The following is a 23,295-nucleotide window of genomic DNA, read 5'->3' as shown; positions in this document are numbered from 1 at the left end:
AATATCTACTGAGATTCACCATCGGATAGTTATGGAACTTTTCGAACTACCCGTGGATACATCCACATAGGGACCAGGTCTTCATCTGTACTTATAATTATTTGACCAATACAAGTGACGAAGTATAGCAGAAAGAAGAATGATAGGGTGCAAGATCTCTGGATTTGTGACTATGGAATACATAGGAAATTGTTTATATATGACAATCTACATGCAAAACACAGGTAAATTCAGGGGAATTAGGTGGTCCAGAGATTCCACGGGTAGCCTGCATATCCAGGCCAGTTGGCAATGTGATATTAGATACTCCGTGCACTATACAGGAGCTGCATTGTATCGCGCATAGATGGCGGGATCCTGCATCTAAGAATTATTTAATAACACATAGGAAGTAAGTAAGGGGGGATATTCGCTATATTAAAAAATCGAATCTTGACAATAAAAAACTGCTGTCTATTACGCAATCAAGTAACATATCAAATATAAACCTAATGATGCCAGAGTCTGGCATTGTCTATGTATCATAATCACCTTTGGTATTGCCCCTTCTCCTTTTCCTTGTATGTTATACTCCCGACATATACAGAGTACCTAGGATTCTGTAAAATCGCAATAGATTGGATCACCCACATGTCCCCGAACCCTTCTAGAGTTTCCCTTACTCATCATCCTCTTCATCATTCTCATCTTCATCCTCGTCCTCATCGTCATCGTCGTCCTCGTCTTCGTCGTCGTCATCTTCATCTTCATCTTCATCTTCATCCTCCTCGTCATCCTCATTATCCTCATTCTCATCTTTAGACTCCTCCTCAAACTTAGCCTTAGGCTGAAGCCCAAACTCATTCTCACTGCCATGCTGTTTGTCACTCCCACTACCTTCATCCTCCTCGGGAGTCTCCCCCCCATCCTTCATTTCAACATCTGAGATATCTGCCCGCCCTGCATCAGGAGTTCTGCGGCCAAAAACAGCGAGATAATCTCGCATCTTAGCACCCCATGCCTTAGGCTCTGGTTCATCAGGCTTATTCGCAACCTTGTAAGGCTTATGACCGTCACGCATCCGGATATCGCCACCAGCGTCCATGCTTCGCTGACTCTTGTCTGAATCCGAGCCACTTAGATTGGTAAGGGTTGTCCATTCAGTCTTACCTTTTGACGTATGAGCGGTGCGTGCTTTCTTATTTTGTGGTGGGGGAGCCTGTCCGGCCGCTTGGGTATCCATATTCCGCTTGCAATTAGCGCTTTTGATATAGGTTTGCAAAGTATCCGGCACCATACCAGGCATAGGTGGGGCTGCCATTGCAGAGGGCACATCGTAGCGCCCTGGTACATATCCAGCTACAGAGCCAGGGACGAATTGTCCAGGGTCAGCTGGAGGGTTAATTTTCGGAACATCTGTACGGCGAATTCCAGTGAAAGCTGGAGGGGGAGTTCCGGGGAGAACTGCAGGGACGACTCGAGGGGTAGGTGCAGGAGCAGGGAGACGGGAAAGGGGAAGAAGGCGCCGAGATGAGTGTGGAGAAGACTCTAGTGGAGATACGAAAGGAATCTTTGCAATGATAGGATCATCAGGTACAATGAAAGGGATGGTAGGAGAAAGAGGAGGGAGAGGAGGAATAGTGACAGGATCAGGAGAAGGAATAGTAGGGGAAATATAAGGAAGAGGAGGAGTAGGAGCAGGAGCAAAAGCAGGAGCTGGGTCACGAGGAGCACGAGGAGGAAAAATTGGACCCCGAAGAGGAGTAGGAGCAGGAGCTATAGCGGGAGGCGCAGGAGCAAGGGCACGGAGAGTAGCAGGTTTAGGAGGAGCTGTACTCTTACGAAGCCTACTTTTATCAGGCCGACTAGGGACAGGAACAGGATTCTTAGCAGCTATCCCTTTAGCAGCTACAACAGCAGCCATCCTATTAGAGGGAGGAGCAAGAGCAGGACCATCAGCATCAAGATAATAAATAGGATAAGCAGGGTCGGTGACTCTCCATGCAGGGTCAGTGAAGCGGTAAAATCGAAGAACATCCCACAAACGCTCATTAAGCTCGACTGGATCTGGGACATGAGCAAGAACTGAAGCTGGCAACTCGGAATGCCTAGCGGTGAATCTACCTTTGATATCAGCTGTCTTCTTACCATTGAACATTTTCTTCCAGTCAGTTCCCCAGCTAAGAGCATTGTGCAACAGAGGATTGTAGATCTCTCGAATCAAGTTGAGAACGGCCCGTTGATCTTGGGGGTTCGTGTCAATATCGATACCAATTGCTGCGAAGATACGATCAACATTCCCAGGGGGCACATTGTTTCTGATCTCGAAGGTGACTCGAGACATGTTGAGAGATGCTGTGACTGTTAGACTGTTAACTTGCTGGATTGGATTGTTGAATTGTTGAATTGCATTATTGAAAATCATGATATTTTGGTGGAATTCGTTGACTGCTAAATACTCGAGAAGCTCTTTGTGACTTGAGGTTATTTCAAGCATGCCCTATGTATTTTGGGAGGCACAAAGAGAGACATTATATTCTAAGGATACCCTTTTAGAACAAAACGATGCATTGTTGAGATACTCGGCAAATGTAAACAAGGCCTTTACCTATGAACTAATTAAAGATATTGCTTTCAAGCTATTGTTTCTTGTCATATAGTAACAAAGAAAGATAATGGAAGTGCTCAAGAATAACTTGAACTCCTAGTTAGAAAGAAAAGGAAGCAATTGTTAAGCAAAGACACGAAGTTCATCTTTGTCTTTCGCCATGTTAATTCATGAATAGCATATGCACAAACAAAATGATATTTCCCAAAGAGGACTCCAAAGCTGAGACATCTTTTGTACATCAAGTTTGATTATTAGCTACCTAAACAACTTGACGGATGATTGAATACGATTTATTGAGAAGTAACTGAGGTCATGATAAAGTTGCCATTTAGTCCACTTGTGGAGCATCTGGACCTCGGGAACCCTGTTGGAATATCCATGGCATAGATGATTAGGTAATGTCTTGAGCCTTCCAAGGTTAGTCTAGCTCTAGGAGAGATTCGTCTACTTAGGAGCTGTATCTTGCGTTCTAAATTCGTCTGGGTGACTGTAACTCACGCTGTATATCCTGATTGGTTTTCCAATCAGCCGGGAAGTCCTTTATAGATGCGGAATCGAAGAGAACACGACTGATCCTGCTTTAGTGTCGAAGAATGACTCGGTTGTTCGGAAGCAGGGAAGCAATCCGTCGTGACTCCACCTCTGGCTTCCGACTATTCTAGCCCAGTCATGGTAGTCGGCTACACCGCCGCGACTCCACCGAAGTTGATTACACCCCTCTCAAGACCTTCGCCCTTCGCGGTGTGGACCTCGTGCACTCGGTTCTCGGTTTCGGGCTGGGGGTGGGTCTTGTAGGTTTAGTCGATATCCCAGTCAAGCAAGAGTTCTGAAAAGGCTTGGAGATTGGTATTTGTGGAGGGTCGATGTCTGCCTCGAGGATCTGGATTGGCGAGATACGGGTTACGTTGCTCAAGGCGCGAGGTAACCACGCACCCTGTCAGCCCACTGCCCATGTGGGCAGTCATAATGGTATGTATCAGCCTTAAATGATACCCGGGTGCTCCATGAAATATTAACAATAGACTCCAGAGAATTTAATCCCTCAGATGATATTTAAACCTTTACGCATGTACTCTGCATATATCTATCACGACCATGCGGCTGATCAAACAAGTCCAAGCGAAATTGCCAGATTTAGTGATTGGGTTCACCCACTTTGGCCCCCACCCCAAAGCCACCCGTAGACGGAATATATCTGATGATGACGGCATTACACGCTCGTCATAGCAGTCGGAAGCAAACGGACTTAGCCGACACGCAAACGGGAAACCAGCCACACATGTAGACTACAAAACACATGTAATATTTGATACATGTAACAGGTCGCATGACTCAAAGGAGGCCAAGGCTTGGCCTCCTAAATGATCATCCTACTTCCCCCGCATGCGCTTTGACGCAGACAATCCACGATGGTAGTTAGTTATTGTCGGATCAGGGGTTGATTATGAAGTACTGATTCGGAGATTTCTCCCTTACATTATTTAGACCCTCAATCTATACACTCTTTTGGTCCATGTCCTGGGCTAATAAATGTTATATTACGATGTCCCGTGGCTCGTGTGCTAGGATCTCTCTTAGGGGCTTAGTGCTGACGGGTGGTATAATATGGCGGTCCTTGGACAAAGCCACTGGTTTACTTTGGGGTTGATCTGCATGAGCTCACCCCCACGGGGAAGTTTGTGCTCTTTTTATATGGGGTAGCCAATCTTCCCCCAAAATTTCTGGGTAAAGTCATCTTCTGATTCTGAAAAGCTACCGGCTCTTTATCATGGATGAAAAAATCAACCCGGCCAACCCCCCTCACTATGAGGAAGTGGTCGATACTAAGAAAGAGGTTCCTAAGAAAGAGCTAGATGAGGCCGACAACCCTGATGCGCCTGAGCGTCGCCAGGCCATCGGTATCAACATTGTTCAGAATCCGTTGATGGTAAGCCTACAGCTGAAATCCATCCATAGTTCATAACCTCGAGAATAATCGCTAACTATCTTTGTGTCTATAGCGCAGCTCCAAAGAGCAAGCCATTATCGATGCCCGAGCCTACGCTGAGTCGCACAATATGGCGGAGTACGCCGACCTATTTGGTCGGGCTGCTGTGGTTGCGCGGAACCCTCAAGACTTCCTGTCAGCTGATGAGCTTGATGACGAGGAGCGCACCGCGCTCGAGTACGAGAGAGACCATAAATGGCACGGCCCGTGGATGCTCTGGTACGCAATTGGTCTGTGTGCTGTTGGAGCTGCCACACAAGGATGGGATCAGACTGGATCCAACGGTGCCAATTTATCCTTCCCGAAGGACTTCGGCATTGACGGTGAAGGCACAGATGAGTGGATCGTGGGAATTGTCAACTCCATCATCTTCTTGACCGCTGGTCTGATGTAAGTATAGTACCAGTGATGTCTTGTCTTCTATGCGGCTGACCTTGGACATAGTGGCGCTTGGATTGTCGATCCACTCAACAAATATCTAGGTCGAAGAGGCGAAATTTTCGTGACTGCTCTCTGTCTCACTGCCACGCCAATTGGCTCTGCCTTTACACGGACATGGCAAGAACTGTTCGCTGCACGGTTTATAATGGGTATTGGTATCGGTGCAAAGAATGCTACCGTGCCCATCTATTCGGCTGAGATGGCCCCAGCTAGAGTTCGAGGTGCTCTTGTTATGTTCTGGCAACTTTGGGTCGTAGCGGGTGACTATTTCTCATCCTTTATCGAAAAACATGGCTAACCTCATGTTCAGGTATTTTCTTGGGCTTTGCCGCCAACGTTATTGTCAAAGACGTCCCAAAGATCGCTTGGCGTCTTCAACTCGGCTCCGCCTTTATTCCATCATTGGTTCTCGCCGTTGGAATCCTTTTCTGTCCTGAGTCTCCTCGCTGGCTTATGAAGCATAATAAGCACGCTGCGGCATTCCAGTCGATGTTGCGCTTGCGAGCTCATCCAATTATCGCTGCGAGAGATTACTATTATTCATACGTTATCTACGAAGAAGAACTCAAGGAAGCTCGGGGCGCAGGTTATTTCTCCCGTCTGTGGGACTGCTTTGCTGTCCCCAGAATCAGACGGGCCAACTATGGTGCCTCGACTGTCATGATTGCGCAGCAAATGTGCGGTATCAACAGTAAGTTGTGCCTCATCTCTTGAGAATGCTTAGTGGTAACAATTCTTTAGTTATCTCCTTCTACAGCTCATCCATCTTCCTGGATGCCAAATTCACACAAGATCAAGCCTTGTATGCGTCTCTTGGCTACGGTGCTATCCAGGTCGTGGCCACCATCCCTACTTTATTCCTGATCGACACCAAAGGCCGAAGAACACTAACTTTGATTGTGAGTTGATCCGAAATTTCTGGCAGAATATTACTGACTATTGTTCTTGCGAAGACATTCCCCTTGATGTGCGTCTTCCTGCTAGCCGCTGGTCTCTCTCTTTTGAACAAGACAGAGAGCCAGGCCGGGATGATTGCACCAGTTGCCTTGTAAGTTTCGTAATGGTTTTCACTTTGTCTGAATGCACGCTGATTGATCTCTTCCACTAGGTTTGTGTATCTGTTTACTATTGCCTACTCCTTAGGGGAAGGACCAGTCGCTTTCCAATACTCTGCTGAGGTATTCCCTACTATTCAGCGAGAACAAGGAATGGCGTGGGCTGTTTGTATCAACAACACCTTTGGTGAGTATTCCAAATATCAAATCCACCGAATATCCCATTAACAAAAAATTTCTTCAGCTGGTATTCTTGGTCTAACCTTCCCTCGAATGAAGAATGTGATGACCCAAACGGGTGCTTGTAAGTTGACACTTCTGGAACGTGGTGTCCAAATCGCTGACCCTTGCATTAGTTGGCTTCTACGCCGGTCTTAACCTCATCGCTTGGGCTATGATTTTCTGCTTTGTCAGGGAGACCAAGCAGCTGACTCTAGAAGAATTGGATCGTAAGTCGAGTCTCCAATCTAGGTACATGACCATATACTGATATATATTGCAGAGGTCTTCGCGGTGCCGACCAAGAGCTTCATTCACCACGAATTGACTGTGTGGCTTCCTTGGTGGTTCAAGCGATATATCTTGAGAAAGAACATTGCCCGGCCACCACCCATCATTGCACTGGGCGATCGGGTCAGATAAATTCTCACAGGGTTCTTTAATGCTGACTATCTTCGGACTGCGACTATTGGATTGATGACTTCTTTTATCACCGGCAACTCGGTATTCTCGTTCTACTACCCATAAGGTAGCCTAATCTACATCGCCGCAATGATTCTGGTTGTTACATATGTAGCTATGCAAAATTCATTTCTCATATACCTCCTGTTCAATCACTTCTTGAGGCAGTGATATCATAAACTATATCAGGTACGTGTAGGTAAACACAGGGGATTTTGGCAGGAGCGACTCGACACTGCTCCAAATTTCCAACCTTCCGAGGTCCAAGACACTTCTCACATCCATTGCATGGGAACATTCTTTGACTTGTATCTTCATATCCATTCCAGCCATGGACCAAACTTATACAGAATGGCGACATTTGATTGACGGCAAAGGTGAAGGGCCAACAAAACCAGAACCTTCGACCTCGCAGATACAGTTCACAGTTCCATCAACTCCGTCCAATACCTCACTGATCCCACATCTTGAAAGTGTTCACCATGTCTTCGCACAAGCACTGAGAGTCGATATACGTCTAATGATTTGGTCAGAGAGTTGGTTCCCAGGGGATGACCGACTAAGCCCCCTGTGGCTCCGGCCTTGGATTAAATTTCCTCAACTTCAAGAAGAGATGTGGAACAAAATCCTCAACGCGCCTGAGCTTGTCAATTCATGTATCTTCCCCCCACAATCCTCCATCCAATACACTGCTCAGCTCGTGAAATGGTACGCGGTGTATTCGGAAGACACTTTGAGGCAATTTGCGCACAGAACCCTGGATGACTTTCTCGCGATAATTGTTAATTCTATGGAACATGAGCTGCCACTACGATATACGTTCAGTACCCGCGGAAAACTGAACTTCGACCGTCCGCGTCATTGTTGCATTTCTGTTGCAAAATGTGGATTCGAAGAGCCAGCGTATGCAGTCCTGTATGTTCCACCATTTTGTCTGACTTTGCCCGAGCTGGTTGCAGGGCTGCGCGCGATATCACCGGTGGATGTCTTCGACAAGGAACCAAATACATTTGAGGAGCATGCCACCGCCATTGTGGTACGTGCAATCGCTAGGATCTATTCAAGAATGATGGGCGCTGGAATCCAGTACGGGTATATCTACACAGGAGAGGCCTTGGTGTTTCTTCACATCGACCCAAAGAACTGTAGCGCTATGGAATATTACCTCTGTGTTCCTGGTCGAGACGTCGCTTCTCATGGTTATGATGCACAATCAAACTGGGTTCGCCGTACTGCTTTGGGTCAAGTCCTCGCTTTCACACTACAATCTTTAGCTACCACCCCACCAACGCAGGAATGGCATGATGCAGTTTATCAAACTTATCGTCCCCTCGAAGACGATTACTCACTCCTCATGCCCCAGGCACCGGATGACATTCGATTCAGCCCACCAGCAGAGTTTATGTATGAGAACTCATTCTGGACTAGATTCTGGGGGAATCTCCTGAAAGCAGACATAAAAACGAGCGGTCCTGAAAACCCTCCTTCACAAACCTCTGGGCCAGACATCTGCAAGCCTTACTGTAGCCAAGCATGCCTCCTCGGCACCTTTGAAAAGGGAGTTCTCGATGAACACTGCCCGAATGTCGCTGAGCACGGCATGGCAAGACATCAGCTCAGCGCACAGGAGATCTGCGACAGGATGAATGAACAACTTCGAGAGAATCGGTATAGAGGCTTTCAGCAGCTGCACATTGTTGGTCGAACCTGTTATCTATTAAAAGCAACTTTGCGGTCTCATGGGTACACAATGATGATCAAGGCAACCGGCACCAGCCAGTCGCGCAGGATCAAAGCTGAATTGAGCAACTATCAGAATCTGAAATCGTTGCAGGGGTCTCAAATTCCTGTATGTCTTGGAATGTTTGAACCCAAGGTCCCATATTGGTATCATGGGGTTCAAATGAACTACATGCTGCTCCTCAGCTGGTCTGGAATTCGAACGGACGAGCATACCACCTTTGAAACGACCCAGTACCTTGAACAAGAGATGCGGAAACTTGAAGATATCCTTCAAGAACATGGAGTTGTTCAGAAAGACGCAGCCTTCCGTAATGTGCTGTGGAATCCCGATCTAGAATGCTTTATGATGATTGACTTGGAAGATATGAAGTGGCTGAAGGGACCTCCACAGGGCTCGAAGGGACGCCGAAACCGTCAAACACAATCCAGCATAGACGCGATCCGGACCAGTAGCTAAACTGGAGAGCTAAATTGGAGGAAAGGACGGGAGAATTCTGTTTTGGCGCTCACAAAAGACTTTGTGAGTAAGAGTTGGTCGAGTTGGAAGACAAGGCACAAAAGACTCTATATTTATTCCCAGCACTATCTTTATTCCGGTGCCGTCTTCCTTATTGCCTGTCCAGTTCCTTGAGTTCTGTATAATATGACTATACCATGAATCAAAACCAGAAGAGTGATCACTCCAAATCAAAATCCTAGTAGACAAATATTAGCACTGATCATTAGTTCACACCGCGAATAAACATACCATATCAAACCAAACACCACCAGCAAAATTCGACTCGCTCTTCCCTTGACTCTTAAACCCAACACTCTCATAAAAGTTCACCAAATAGTCATGCGCAATAAGCACAACCTTGCTCGCTCCAAAACACCCCCTCCCAAGATGCTCAAGGTACGCCTGGACAAGAGCTCTCCCAACCTTCTTGCCCTGATACTCCGGCGAAACAGCAACAGAGTGAATTGCAATGGTATCACCATACTTATGATTCCCGATTAACTCACCATTGACAAAAACAGGCTCGCCATCGAGTGATCGCCAATTCTCCGGCATTGACATCGATCCGTCCGTGACACGCGTATAGGGAGACCGCACAGCAATGACATGTCCAATGAGTGTAGGTGAAGCTGGGTCTTGGTCATTTTCAACAAAGAGGCCCAGACATAGCTCTGGGCATGCTCCCAAGCGATAGCAGAACTTGGTCCATGTTAGAAGAAACAATTGAGACGAAACAACCCTGGCGGGAATTGATTATTCGGCTCAGCTCTGACTCACCTTCTCCTCGGAGCATCGCTCCGCCTCTGTGAATGCTTCTTCGACGGCTACACAGATCTTCACGTCTTCTTTGTTTAGAGTTCGGGTGAAGGCATTGGAGCCGCCGAGGCCTGGGATGTGGATGTTGGTCTGGGCCATGGTGTGATGTTTTAGGTTGTGAGAATAGGTGATAATTGGAAATAAATAAGAATTGAGTCAAGAAGATAGAATCAACATGCCGTTTTAATGAGTCAAAGCCCATTTCTATATCGGCGGGTCCAAGTGAGACAAACCGGAGTATTCGGACCGGAGTGTTCGGCGTGGGAACCCCGTCGAGGACCTTCAAAGTCGATCACTACGCAAAACGTGAAACCCGGAGAAAAAGTGGACATTAAAACACTGAAACATATTGATATGATGCGTTAATTGTAGATTATCAATAGAGCCACATTACATACTTACACCGCTACTATCCACCGTGGCGGATATATCATTCCGAACTTCACGTTATTTACTATAGGAACTCAGCTGTAGTTGAGACAGGGAATATGTAGTTCAAGCTTTTTGCATTGTTGTGGCGTCAGAATTAAGAGGATTAAGAACCAGCCTTGGGAATCATCACACTGGGCTTACATTTATAGGTAGATCGGAGATGAGATAATGTACAAAATTGACTTGCTAATATTACATAGTGTCGCTTCCAGCCATTCACAGTTTCGCCAACAAGGACTCGACAAACGCGCGCAATCCACCAAGCGACACATCCTCCTTCACGCCTAGCTGACGGCACTGCACCTCTAAAGTCTCCTTCTTCTTCCACCCATTGCCAACAACAACAATAATAGGGTACCCGATCAAATCTGCGTCTCCAAGCTTCCAGCCCATACCCTTGTCCCGGTCATCGAGGATAGCATCGACAGGGGCCGCAGCATCGCCGGTAATAGTATCATACACCTGATCCGCAACGGTCTCCAGCCCCTTCCCTGAGACCACCACAACCTCGTAGGGTGCCATCGCACGCGGCCAATTGAGCCCCTTGGAGTCAGAAAGTCGGTTCGCCACTGCAGAGATCATACGCGAGACACCGATGCCATGGCATCCCATCTGCATGGGCACGATTTGTTCCTTGCCCGAGGAGTTCGCACCAGAACCTTCAGATCCCCCAAGAAGAGCGGAGTTGACAGAAACAGAAGCATTGAAGACTTTGCTGTACCGCGTTCCCAAGTGGAATGTGTGTCCTAGTTCTACGGCAGAGTGGCTAGTAAGCGACCCATGCGCGCACTGCGAGCATTGGTCTCCGTCATGCACGCGGACAAGGCTGAGTTTGTTTGTAGTCCCGGGGAATCGGTCCAGCTTAGAGTAATCTATGTCCGAGGCTGTGCAGCCAACTTCCTGGAGAAGATCACTCAGCGGCGGGCGCTGGTATACTCGAACTTGTGAGTCGTATAGATCCAACACACGCGGCTTGTGCGAGGTGGACTTATTTGCCTTTACATGGGCGGTCCATCGCTCTAACGGGTTCTCCACGCTCAAATCGAGGTCAATACCAGCGGCGGTTGCCACCGCCTTGACGGCGTGTGAGTTGACATGACGCTCAACGGGCTCTGTCGCGCCGTCCTGCATCGAGAATTTGGGGTGCCAGCTCCGGACTATGGTGTTGCTATCGTGAGAGATGGCCATCCACATGCCAGTTGAGATTGTTGGCCCACCTTCGATAGGTGCATCATCTATCTGGAAGCCAGGTGCTGTGGTCTGTTCAGACTCCTCAGAGCTATGCGTCTTGCCGTCTGCGAGTTCTTCGTTGTAGACATGACCACAGTGCGAGCAGCTGACTACCTCATCCTCGCCCTTCGGGCTGATGAAGTGGTACTCATGGCTCAGTGAGCCGCCCATATTCCCCGAGTCTGCTGCTGCGACTAGGTAGGGAATCTTGAGTTCGTTGAATAATTCTGTGTAGGCTTTCTTGACTGCATCATATGTTTTCATTGCTTCGGTGACACTGTAGTCGAATGTATAGAGGTCTTTCATGACGAACTCTCGCCCACGAAGTAGGCCCTGTCTGGGCCGGGCTTCATCTCTGTACTTGCGCGCTTCATTATGATTCCGTTAGGGGGTTTACAGACAATAGATGAATAAAGAGTCTCACATATTTGATACACTCGCAAAGGTAGGCTCTTGTATGATGTTGTCAGATTCCCCACAAGTGTTGTAATCTCTTCCTCGTGTGTTGGGGCGAGGAGAAAGGGAGTGTCTTTCCGATCTTTGAATCGGAATAACTAGGATAAATGTTAGTGACATTATGCAAGACATTAGGAAGGGCTAACCTACTTCTGAGCCATCGCTAAGTCTGCCAGACTGTCCCCAGAGCTCTTGCGAGGATATTGAGGACAAAGAGACCTTGGATGCGCCTAAATTTGCTTTAGTTGCCATCCCCTGATAAACACGGGGTATATTCCATACCAAGTGAGCGCATATGCTTGTCAATCAAGCGCTCTACCTTATCTTGAACACGTAGACCAAGTGGGAGCAAATGGAACACTCCAGAGTATGCCTAGAGGGCCGTCAGAGATATTTATTTGGACATAAAGACCTGACTGCTCACCTGTCGAAGAAAGCCACCTCGGACTAGCAGGTCATTGGCATCCTCTAGATCTCCGTTAACATCTGATGATAGTCAATTGCTATCGGGTTTACGCATGGCATACCCTTTTCACCATCAACGGGCTTCTTGGAAATTCCACCAGTAGGAACCCATACATTTGAAACACGGCTTCTGCCATCAACCTAAATCGAGTCAGTACACACAATCAAGCACATTCAATCGATATTTTGTAAGCGCGTACGTGAAGATTGCATTGCTGGATGCGCAGGCTCAACGCTAGCCGCCGCCCGGCTACGCGCCCTGACAGAGGTCGTAGCCCAGAAATCATCGATCAAGATAGTTTAAGGCGTCGAAATCTATTATTTTCGCAATTGAACTGCTGGCTAAACACAAAATAAGTTGTAGAGCAAACCAAGTTGTCCCTTCTCCGGTGTTTCTTATCGCATTGGTCCGAGCGCCCCGATAACCCGCCGCAAAAGATTTCTCCGTCTAATTTTCTTTCCTCTATTATTCAACCCCAATCACAATACACTATGGTTACAGGGAAAGGAAAGCGCTCTTCAGGCACCGCTGAGGCCGCTTCCGCGACGAGCACATCAGCTCCAGCTGCGGAAACTATGCCCTCCATGCCAGACGAGAGCGCCTTCGCGGGCCTACGACAGAAAATCGAACAGCGTTTGAAGACCCAGAATCAGAGCGCCGGGAAAGGCAAGAAGGATAATACCAAGCCACCAGCCCCTACCGCCAATGCTTTCGCAAACAAAGGAAAGCAATATCCCGCCAAGCCCAGCCGTCCTCAGGATTCTGCGCAAGGCAAGAAGCGGGATCGCAGCGGCGAGGTGATTGCTCGGGAGCAGAATAAGGGTGGAATGGACAAGCAAGAAAAGCCTAGATTTGACAAGAAGAGCAACGACGACGAGACACTACGCCAAGAAATTCTAGCTATGGGTGGTACCGAGGAGGATCTTGATCTTCTTGCTGGTGTCGACTCCGAGTCTGAGGTTGAGGGCGAGTCCGGCAAGGTCGACGATGATCTTCGCAAGCAGCTCTCCAGCATGTTGGAGGCTTCAGGGCACGTCGTGCCCGAGGATCTAGCAGATGACGAAGTCGAAGACGTCGAGGAGGAAATAGAAAGCGAGGATGACATCGAGAACAGCGAGGACGAGGCAGAAAGCAGTGGGCCGGAATCTGACATTGAGGAAACCCCTGCTCCGAAGTATGAAGCTACGGTGCCTAAGGAGTATTTGAAGCTGGTAAGTTGTGCACAGTCTAGCACCACAACGCTTTTGCTAACATGATCATTATAGAATGTTCTTCCTCGGTCCGACTGGTACAATATTCCCATGCCATCCTCCGCCAAAGACACGAAACAGATGAACGCCTTACCCCGCCACCTGATGGAGCGCGTTCACGAGCTGGCCAACAAATTGCTACAGGAAGAAAATGAGGAGTATGCGGCAGCCCAGAGAGCATCTGCTTCTTCTTCCCACAAGTTCTACTCGACCATTATGGCGTCTGGTACCCTGAGCGATAAAATTTCCGCCTTGACTCTTAACGTTCAAGAGTCGCCTCTGCACAACACCAAAGCGCTGGAAACTTTGATTGGTCTCGGAAAGAAGCGTAGTCGTGCGCAGGCAGTTGAAGTTCTGCGATCATTGAAGGATATGTTCGCACAGGGTACATTGCTTCCCAGCGACCGACGATTGAAGTCTTTCACTAATCAACCTGGGCTCGTCGCTGCATTCCAAGGCGCCGGTGGGCGGTGGAACGAGAAAGACCCTCTTCCGGGTGGTTTGAAAAAGAGCGAGCTGATTGTGTGGGCCTTTGAAAACTTTGTTAAAGATCAATACTTCGAAGTCATCAAGATCCTCGAGATTTGGTGCAATGACGAGATCGAATTCTCACGTACTCGGGCTGTCAGTTATGTCTACGAACTTCTCAAGGAGAAGCCCGAACAGGAGACCAATCTTCTGCGACTTTTGGTGAATAAGCTCGGAGACCCGGGCAAGAAAATCGCCTCTCGGGCATCATACCTGTTGCTCCAACTTATGCAGTCGCATCCTATGATGAAGCCGATCATCATCAAGTCAGTGGAAGAAGTGCTGTTCCGCCCTGGCCAGAGCACCCACGCCAAGTACTACGCTGTCATCACTCTGAACCAGACCATCTTGAGACTGAAGGAAGAAAAAGTGGCTGCTCAGCTGCTGGATATCTACTTTGGAATGTTCCTCGTGCTTTTGAAGCCCTCCCACCAGGGCAAAGCTGATTCCAACGGGAAGCCCGCTCCCAAGGGGAAATACAACAAGCATGGAAAGGGATCTAAGGGCAAAGGCGACGACGATGCTGCCAAGGGACAGGCCCAGGACGACGAGATGCGGGAGAAGCTGATCTCTGGTGTCTTGACCGGTGTCAACCGTGCTTATCCTTTCACTGACTCTGATTCTGAACGGTATGTATTTGTTCACACTCTATTCCTCCACGCAATGTACTAACTTATCGTAGCATGTCAAAGCACCTCGACACCTTGTTCCGTATCACGCACTCCTCGAACTTCAACACCAGCATTCAAGCTCTTATGCTGATTCAGCAGCTCACCGTGGCTAACAAAGTCTCCGGCGATCGCTTCTACCGCACTCTGTACGAATCCTTGCTCGACCCTCGTGTTGCCACCTCATCAAAGCAATCTCTCTACCTCAACCTCCTATACAAGGCTCTCAAGAATGATCTAAACGTCCGCCGAGTCAAGGCATTCGTGAAGCGTCTTGTTCAGGTACTTGGCATGCACCAGCCCTCTTTCATCTGCGGTGTCTTCTTCATGATTCGTGAGCTCGAGAAGACCTTCACCGGCCTCTCGTCCTTGGTCGATCAGCCAGAGGAGAACGATGATGACGACGAAGAGGTCTTCCGTGACGTCCTCGATGAGGATGACGAACAGCCGGAACCTACTCCTGTTGTCGAAGCCAAGAAGCAGACCAACGTATACGATCCCCGCAAGCGAGACCCCGAGCACAGCAATGCCGAACGGAGCTGCCTTTGGGAATTGCTGCCTTTCACCACTCACTTCCATCCATCCGTCTCTCTTAACGCTACCAACCTGCTTGAGCACAAGCCCATGAGTGGCAAGCCAGATCTGACTCTGCACACTCTCACTCACTTCCTCGACCGTTTCGTGTACCGCACGCCCAAGGCCAATGCCAGCTCCCGCGGTGCTTCTATCATGCAGCCCCTGGGTGGTGGCGAAGTTGCCGATCGCTTGGTGGAGGCCGGCAAGAAGGCAGAGAACCAGCTGCCTCTCAACACCGAAGCCTTCTGGAAGAAGAAGGCCAACGATGTTGCCGCCGAGGATGTCTTCTTCCACGAATACTTCACTCGTGTCAACAAGGACAAGGAGAAGGTTCGCTCCAAGAAGAGCAAGGACGTTGATGCCGAAGATCACTCCGACGAAGGTCTTAGCGAAGATGAAGACCAGATCTGGAAAGCGCTCGTCGACTCTCGCCCCGAGCTCGAAGCCGACGAGGACAGCGACGACGATTTGGACATGTCCGATTTGGAATCTGCCTTGGACTCCGACGAAGATGGCGAAGGCGACGAGGACGACTCCGACGGCGGTGTCATCTTCAACGACGAGTCCGACGTTCCCTCCGACGAGGAAATGGCCGAGTTCAGCGAGCCCGAGGAAGCCGCGGCCCCAGCCAAGACCAAGAAGACCGCGAAGAAGCCCTCCAAGGAAGCCGAGGAGGACTCCGACGACTTCGATATGGACGTCTCGGACGACGATGCCTTCATCGACAGCGACGAGGAGCTGCCCTCGGATATGGAATTCGGTGGAGTCGAGCTCGAAGAGCCCGAAAAGCCTGCCGATGCTGCCGCTCCCGAGTCGAACCGCAGCAAGCGTCGCAAGCTCAAGCAGCTTCCTACTTTCGCCTCTGCGGACGATTACGCTGCGCTGCTGGCGAACGAGGACTCCGATGTGGGTATGTAATCTGTTTATTCTTGGACAAAAAGAGTTTGATTATTTCTTACCCCCGTGGGGGCCAAAATTCCTGTTTTGCATCTGGAGTTGTTACAGGTTGCACACATTCTGCTTTCTTATTCCTTTTTTTTCATTGTTATCTATATCTCTATCCTACTATCTACTTAGGTATTCCGTCCATCGTCCATGGATGCAGTCAATACAAGCACTTTGGAATACACCGTTCGTCTGGGCATAGTAGACCAAGACTGCCGATCTAAAGCCAAGCCTTACCCCTCTCTAGGCATAAACACATCCTATAGGACAGCTCTGGGAGTCCAATCAAAGACATCGCTTCATACTGCTAAATGTTAGTTTCAGCAATGTAACAAGGGGTACTCCCCTCCATGTGAAATATCTCAAACTATGCATATTCTACTGCATGTCTCATGTTATAAGGCAACATATTAAGGAGGGCATCTAAATAAGCTCAGATCTGTGTGGCTTGGAAAGCCCCTTAAATCCCTCGACGCCATCGCTGCGGGTTCGCACGCAAGCGGCTGCTGGAGCCGAGGACCAGATCGTTCAACGATTATTTGTAGTATGCGATGCTTCCAAGGTTTTTTTGCATACAGTATGTACAGCGAAATATGTACAATACCTATCATACGTAGGATAGGTGCGCATCACCTACACCCTTGAAGGCTAGGCAAGGACCCGGGGCCAGGCCATAAGTCAGGTGCACGTGGTAGTCATGCCTTAGGCATAAAGGTTAATGTTGACGCAGATCCTTCCCTTCCAGCAAACTTGAAATAAAATCCCTGATCAAACATACGATACCTCGATCAAACCATGTTCCACTATTCCACGCCGAATCCATGTTCTCGGAGGCATCGTATGCACGGATTCAAATCCTGACCTGGCCTGGATGGATTCATTCGACCACAGCCATCCGCATGCGGGGCCGCCACAGTCCACCAGACGCATAGAATAACGGAATGATATGCTATGCGGGCGAAACCGACTTTACCTAAGTGGGTTTACATTCTGAAGCTCCAATCAATGGTAGTCTCAGCTCGTGGCCCCCCCCCTTGAAAAAGAAGGATTCGGGGTGCCCGTTGATTTTGATATCAAGAAAAAAAAGAAGAAAAAGGGCTTTGTATATCGACAAATCACCATGGACAAGCTAGGATTAGACTGGATCCAACCATCCTGATGCTTGATTTCACCAGGTCCGATTCCCTAAACCCAAGGTCCGGCCTTTGCCTATTGCGGCGGAGACCTGCCAGCAACGTCATATCTCTTCTTTTTGCTTTTATCATTTTTATTTTATTTTTCTGGATCTCACCAGTGGGGAACGGAGCTGACGGTATTCTCCAGATACCATAATTACCATATGTGATGCGATCGCGCCATACATGGTATTCTGGTATAGTTTTTTTTATTATAATTTATTCTCTCTTTTGGTCTCCTTGATCTCTTCTTCTTCCCACCCGGTCCAGAATTGCGTGCAGTTCAGAGAATACTACCCCAGGTAGCCCGCATTTGCCCTAATCCGTCCATCTCTGATCGCTTCTTCCAACCCGATCACCTAAGATTTGATCATTTGAGCGTAAGTGTCTAATCAGTGCATCTGTCCAAAGAAACACAAATACAGAAAAAAGGACGCAATCCGCTCACACGAGACTAGTATCCGATCAATTATCTTCTCGAGCATCACATGCATCTGCAGATCTGCAACTCTCCTCTCGACTCCACCGAGTTCCGACAAGCGCGGTTCCTCCGCTCTTTAACATAAAAATGACCGTGTCAAAAGAATCGCCAAATCCTGCCGGCTGGGACCATGACCGGGACCAGGACTTCACCCCCGAGCTGTCTGACAAGTCCGAGCAGGATCCCAAGCTGAAGGACTTCGACATCGAGGGCCAGGGCCGCCGTGGCTCGCAACATGTCGCTGCCATTGACTCGTCGTCAACGACGGAAAGCATCGGTCGCCAGATTGACATGGAGTCGGAAAACACAATCAAATACCGAACTTGTAGTTGGCAAAAGGTGCGCTTCCTTTGGATAAGGAAGTTTTGGGAGTTGATTGACTAATCTCTTCTTTTTAACAGACTGCTGCATTGCTTTTCTCCGAGTATATTTGTCTGGCTATCATGTCCTTTCCCTGGTCATATTCCATTCTGGGTCTGGTTCCCGGTTTGATCTTGACCGTGGTTATTGCTGGCATTGTCCTGTACACTTCGCTGATTACCTGGTATGCTATCCTGCCCAATGGCTGCAGGCCCCGGTATAAGCCTCGGTGCTAATATTTGTATAGGAGATTCTGTCTGCGACACCCAGAAGTCCGCGACGTCTGTGACATCGGTCAGTATCTGTTCTGGGACTCCAAGATTGCGTGGTGGGCCACAGCAGTCATGTTCCTCCTGAACAACACTTTCATCCAGGGCCTGCACTGTGTGGTGGGCGCAAAGTACTTGAACACCATGTCCAATGGCGCGGTATGCACAGTCGTCTTCTCGATGGTCGTTGCTATCATTTCTTGGGCTTTCTCGCTACCCCGTACATTCAGCACGCTGTCCAAAGTCGCAACCCTCTCAGCATTCTTCACATTCGTCTCTGTCGTCTTGGCTGCCGTGTTCGCTGCCGTCGAAGACCACCCGGCAAACTACTCCGCTGCACTAGGAGAACCCACTGTGCTCGTCATCCCGGCCAAAGACACGACATTTGTCAAGGGCATGAATGCCTTTTTGAACATTAGCTACACCTTCATCGGCCAAATCACCCTCCCCAGTTTCATTGCCGAGATGAAGGAGCCCCGCGACTTCTGGAAGTCCGTGACAGCCGTGACAATCGCCGAGATCATCGTTTTCAGCGTCGTCGGCGCGATCACCTACGTCTACGTCGGTAACCAGTACATGGTTGCGCCTGCCTTCGGCTCCATCGGCGACGACGTGTTCAAGAAGGTCTCCTTTTCGTTCATGATCCCGACTATCATTTTCCTCGGCGTGCTGTACGCCTCCGTCTCAGCCCGTTTCATTTTCTTCCGCCTGTTCGAGGGCACCCGCCACAAGGGCAACAACACTGTTGTTGGCTGGGCTGCTTGGGCTGCAATCCTTGCCGCGCTTTGGCTTGCGGCCTTTATCATTGCCGAAGTCATTCCCTTCTTTTCCGACTTGTTGTCTATCATGAGCTCCCTCTTTGATTCTTTCTTCGGATTTATTTTCTGGGGTGTCGCTTATATCCGCATGCGCGCTGAGGACCACGGACCCCGTTTCTTCATGGTCCGTGGAATCCGGGGCTGGCTCGGTTTCATTTTTAATGTCTTCTTAATTCTCGTTGGTTTCTTCTTCTTGGGACCTGGAACATACGTAAGTGATGATCCCCTTGACTTGTTCTTGTTCTTTCTTGTGCTCTTGCTAACACATATTCCTTCTAGGCTGCTGTCATGTCCGTAGTCGCCAGCTACGCGGACGGCGCCGTCAACGGTGTATTCACCTGTGCCAGCAACGGACTGTAAACCCCCCCGCAGGGCGGGGAGGTTGTGATCTTTTTTTAATCTTCATCTTCGCATTTGAATCTCTTATGCACGTTGTTTCCGATCTACCGGGCCATAGACCCGGGAGACTTTATGACTGTGATGACCGAGAAGGCAAGGTGGCGGATAATCGTGGATTTTACATACCACTTGACCACCTTTGGGATATTTGGAATTGTTTTTCAGGATGCGCATTCCATCGCAGGGTTTCAATTGCTCTGTATAGCTTGGCGGAAAAGAGCATGGATCTTGGGGTTTGCTCCCCCTATATGTATATTTTTACCCCTGCATTCTTTGAAGCAGTTGGCACCTTTAATTGCATGTAGGCGATCGGCTTGGAGACTGCAATTTGGCTCTCCGGCTTTGATTCGCCATCGCCGCGGCAAGACTCCGATGGCCTTTTGGTCTGCCAATCGATGTAGCCGCGTACCTGAGTTGTACAGGAACATAATCACCACCGACGGAAAATGTAAGTGATAGTTCGCCGGTAATTATACAATGACTTATATCTCATGGTGATTGGAAAAGACCAATGATATATAGTCAGTCTAGAACTATGGCCAACAGCGTACAACGTCCGAATCGGGCAGCCAGCTACTCCCCGATCGCCTATCACCACGTGATTTTCCCGTGATGCTTCCCCGACGGTGCATTGGTGACTTCTCGCGGATCGTTTCTTTCTCTTTTCTCTTTTCTTTTGTCAATTCAATTCCTACAGCATTGATTCACCATGTCAAGTGTCCGTATTCTCGCACGAGGTGCTGACCTCGCCGCCGCGAGGGCCGCTACCCTCAACCTTCCCCGCGTCTCTATCGGCTCCACCGTACTTCGGCGGGAGCTCTCCTCCGCGGCTATCGTGCGACCAACAGTCCTTCGGTCATTGAAAGCCAATGCCCCCGCCGCGGCCGTAGCCCCGCGTGCGGCGAACCAGGCTGTGCGCTATGCCTCTAGCTCCAGCGAGCCCCTCAGCAAGACACAGCTCTATGACTTGCACGTGGAGCACGGTGCCAAGATGGTGCCTTTCGCCGGCTTCGATATGCCTTTGCAGTACGCCGATTTGAGCCATGTGGAAAGCCACATGTGGACTCGCGGGAAGGCCAGTCTTTTCGACGTAAGCCACATGTAAGTGAACCGTTTCCAAGCCAAGACAAACCCGCAATGGCTAAACAAATCCCCCATCTATAGGGTCCAGCACCAACTCAGCGGCCCCGGAGCCATTGACCTCCTGAAGAAGGTGACTCCTTCCTCGGTAGACAAGCTAGCCCCAAACACCTCCACCCTCTCCTGCCTCCTCGAAGAAGGCACCGGCGGCATGGTCGACGACTGCGTCATTACCCGCCGCACTGAAGACAGCTTCTACTTCGTCACGAACGCCGGCCGCCGCACAGAGGACCTGGCCTTCCTAACCGCCGAGATCGACGCCTACCGCTCCAAGCACGGAGCCGACAGCATCAAGTGGGAAATTCTCGCAGACCGCGCGCTGGTCGCGCTCCAAGGACCCCTCGCCGCCTCCGTTCTCCAACCCCTCATCAACACCGCAAACACCCCCTCCTCCGAAACAGACCTGAGCACCCTCTATTTCGGCAACTGCCGCGAGCTCTACCTCACCCTCCCAGACGGCAGCGCAACCGCACACCCGCTCCTCATTTCCCGCACCGGCTACACCGGCGAAGACGGCTTCGAGATCTCAATCCCCACTTCCGGCGCTCCATCCCTCCCCCGACAAGTCACCGAGCTCCTCCTCGCCGACAGCACCAAATCCCGTCTCGCCGGTCTGGCAGCCCGTGACTCCCTCCGTCTCGAGGCTGGCATGTGCCTGTACGGTCATGATATCTCCACCGCGCAGACCCCGCCCGCCGCGGCCCTTGGCTGGGTTGTCGGTCGTGATCGTCGTGATCCTGCAACTGCTACCTTCAACGGTGCCTCTGTTATCCTTGCCCAACTCGCCAGCCCGAAGACTATCCCACAGCGTCGCGTCGGACTTTCCGTTGAGAAGGGTCCCCCAGCTCGTGAGGGCGCTCTCGTCGTCGATATCTCTGACCCGGCGAACCCCGTTGAGGTCGGCGTTGTCACTTCCGGTCTGCCCAGCCCATCGCTTGGTGGTGCCAATATTGCTATGGCGTATGTCAAGCAAGGTCTTCACACCAAGGGTACCGAGCTTGCTGTTAAGGTCCGCAATAAGGTCCGCAAGGCTACTGTTGTTGGTATGCCTTGGATTACGAGCAAGTTCTACCGTCCTCCCCAGTAAAGGGTAAAGCTGCGACAGTTCTACTTTTAGGTTGTTGACTTGTGATTTCCGGTTTTTGTTCCTTTCTGAAATGGAGGAGACTCGTGCGAAAGACTAGCGTTGATGCTTTTATTACTTGGCCTTTGTATATATGTTCCGATTTTACGACTGATATTCATCATATCAAAAAACTTATATTTTTTTTTATCTTTCATCCTATGCTAGCTCTGCTCGCACAAATGTATTTGTATCTTGACCGTATGTAAGATTGTGTAGGCATAAAACTACCCGGCCTGCTCAAAAATTCCGAGTTAAAGCAAGAAATATATATCCGAGACAAAATAATGAGTATAATGATAAACTACCCACCGAATACGGAGTATGAGAAGCAACAAGCAGTAGAACCACAAATCAACCTACCAAGAACTACCTATATCCACATGACCATCCCCAGCCCTACGAACATGGTGATCAAGGTGCAAAGCATGCCTCGATGTGCCAGAAACAGCACCAATCTCCCCAGCCTCAACAACACTCTCCCACCTACGGTCCCTCACAGCCCCATCATCACGAGCACCCCCAGCCTCCGGCACCAAAGAAGGCGGCAAATCCTCGAGCTTAGTCCCCCAATCACTCTCCTCTTTCCCAAGAACAAGAACCAAATCCCTCCCTTCGGTGAAGAAGTCATGTCCAATCCAATTCCTCGTCCAAGGCTTCCCGTCCAGCGTAGCGGACTGGATAAACCCATTCCCACCAGCAGCAGCACCAGTAGCATTAGGCGTGTTATACTCAGCCCAATTAGTCGTCCTCACCGTTGCCGTTTTCCCTGTCAGCGGTGAAACAATACTAACCGTCTCGAAGAACGGTGTTGTGAGTAGGTACACGTCCTGTCCTGGGTTCGGGAATAAGCCCATCATCGCCATAGCGACGAACGAGCCCATTGCGCCTGAGTCGTCGTTGCCTGGTAGTCCTGCTGGAGTGGGAGAGAAGTAGTCGGGGATGTAGGTGCGTACGCGGGAGGTGGATTTTGCTGGGCGGCCGGCGTAGTGGTATTGGAAGACTGTTAGGAATGCGGGCTCGTTGCCGATGTAGGTTATGTTTTGGTCGTGGAGGTAGTCGAGACGGGTGACGAATTCGGTGGGGCCGTTGAGGAGGGTTATTAGGGTTTGCATGTCGTGGGGGACGAAGCTGGGGGTGTTAGAAGGGATTTGGGTTTGGAAAAGG

At 49.6% G+C, this 23,295-nt stretch overlaps 9 protein-coding genes across 9 annotated transcripts; 5 read left to right on the top strand and 4 right to left on the bottom strand.

The window, feature by feature from the left end:
- Nucleotides 1–658: 658 nt before the first annotated feature.
- Nucleotides 659–2,323, bottom strand: N7447_003990 (uncharacterized protein; the record flags this gene model as incomplete). The annotated part of the gene is made up of 2 exons (XM_057228265.1): nucleotides 659–1,527; nucleotides 1,831–2,323. The coding sequence occupies 2 exons, from the start codon at nucleotides 2,321–2,323 to the stop codon at nucleotides 659–661; spliced, it is 1,362 nt and encodes a 453-aa protein (XP_057087606.1).
- A 2,035-nt stretch (nucleotides 2,324–4,358) lies between these two features.
- Nucleotides 4,359–6,715, top strand: N7447_003989 (Major facilitator superfamily domain general substrate transporter; the record flags this gene model as incomplete). The annotated part of the gene is made up of 10 exons (XM_057228264.1): nucleotides 4,359–4,517; nucleotides 4,591–4,967; nucleotides 5,022–5,278; nucleotides 5,329–5,709; nucleotides 5,760–5,917; nucleotides 5,972–6,066; nucleotides 6,127–6,260; nucleotides 6,318–6,377; nucleotides 6,430–6,522; nucleotides 6,576–6,715. The coding sequence occupies 10 exons, from the start codon at nucleotides 4,359–4,361 to the stop codon at nucleotides 6,713–6,715; spliced, it is 1,854 nt and encodes a 617-aa protein (XP_057087605.1).
- Nucleotides 6,716–7,085: 370 nt separating this feature from the next.
- On the top strand, nucleotides 7,086–8,954 carry N7447_003988 (uncharacterized protein; the record flags this gene model as incomplete). Its single annotated transcript, XM_057228263.1, has 1 exon — nucleotides 7,086–8,954. One exon carries the CDS (start codon nucleotides 7,086–7,088, stop codon nucleotides 8,952–8,954), a length of 1,869 nt encoding a protein of 622 aa, XP_057087604.1.
- Nucleotides 8,955–9,174: 220 nt separating this feature from the next.
- On the bottom strand, nucleotides 9,175–9,911 carry N7447_003987 (uncharacterized protein; the record flags this gene model as incomplete). The annotated part of the gene is made up of 3 exons (XM_057228262.1): nucleotides 9,175–9,192; nucleotides 9,246–9,695; nucleotides 9,774–9,911. 3 exons carry the CDS (start codon nucleotides 9,909–9,911, stop codon nucleotides 9,175–9,177), a joined length of 606 nt encoding a protein of 201 aa, XP_057087603.1.
- Nucleotides 9,912–10,460: 549 nt separating this feature from the next.
- Nucleotides 10,461–12,682, bottom strand: N7447_003986 (putative proline--tRNA ligase AIM10; the record flags this gene model as incomplete). The annotated part of the gene is made up of 7 exons (XM_057228261.1): nucleotides 10,461–11,842; nucleotides 11,899–12,028; nucleotides 12,081–12,160; nucleotides 12,213–12,303; nucleotides 12,355–12,398; nucleotides 12,458–12,536; nucleotides 12,596–12,682. The coding sequence occupies 7 exons, from the start codon at nucleotides 12,680–12,682 to the stop codon at nucleotides 10,461–10,463; spliced, it is 1,893 nt and encodes a 630-aa protein (XP_057087602.1).
- Nucleotides 12,615–16,336, top strand: N7447_003985 (RNA-binding ribosome biosynthesis protein MAK21; the record flags this gene model as incomplete). Its single annotated transcript, XM_057228260.1, has 4 exons — nucleotides 12,615–12,693; nucleotides 12,760–13,607; nucleotides 13,662–14,803; nucleotides 14,857–16,336. The coding sequence occupies 4 exons, from the start codon at nucleotides 12,615–12,617 to the stop codon at nucleotides 16,334–16,336; spliced, it is 3,549 nt and encodes a 1,182-aa protein (XP_057087601.1).
- Nucleotides 16,337–18,106: 1,770 nt separating this feature from the next.
- Nucleotides 18,107–19,826, top strand: N7447_003984 (putative neutral amino acid permease; the record flags this gene model as incomplete). The annotated part of the gene is made up of 4 exons (XM_057228259.1): nucleotides 18,107–18,358; nucleotides 18,421–18,563; nucleotides 18,627–19,677; nucleotides 19,746–19,826. The coding sequence occupies 4 exons, from the start codon at nucleotides 18,107–18,109 to the stop codon at nucleotides 19,824–19,826; spliced, it is 1,527 nt and encodes a 508-aa protein (XP_057087600.1).
- Nucleotides 19,827–20,574: 748 nt separating this feature from the next.
- On the top strand, nucleotides 20,575–22,092 carry N7447_003983 (glycine decarboxylase subunit T; the record flags this gene model as incomplete). The annotated part of the gene is made up of 2 exons (XM_057228258.1): nucleotides 20,575–20,966; nucleotides 21,030–22,092. 2 exons carry the CDS (start codon nucleotides 20,575–20,577, stop codon nucleotides 22,090–22,092), a joined length of 1,455 nt encoding a protein of 484 aa, XP_057087599.1.
- Nucleotides 22,093–22,487: 395 nt separating this feature from the next.
- Nucleotides 22,488–23,243, bottom strand: N7447_003982 (Alpha-1-2-mannosidase; the record flags this gene model as incomplete). The annotated part of the gene is made up of 1 exon (XM_057228257.1): nucleotides 22,488–23,243. One exon carries the CDS (start codon nucleotides 23,241–23,243, stop codon nucleotides 22,488–22,490), a length of 756 nt encoding a protein of 251 aa, XP_057087598.1.
- Between the last annotated feature and the right edge of the window lie 52 nt (nucleotides 23,244–23,295).

Source organism: Penicillium robsamsonii (genome assembly GCF_028829455.1).
Source record: "Penicillium robsamsonii strain IBT 29466 chromosome Unknown utg000002l_segment0_segment0, whole genome shotgun sequence".
Taxonomy (NCBI): domain Eukaryota; kingdom Fungi; phylum Ascomycota; class Eurotiomycetes; order Eurotiales; family Aspergillaceae; genus Penicillium; species Penicillium robsamsonii.
The sequence above is the reverse complement of the archived record's forward strand: the minus strand, read 5'-3'. Positions and strand labels throughout refer to the sequence as shown.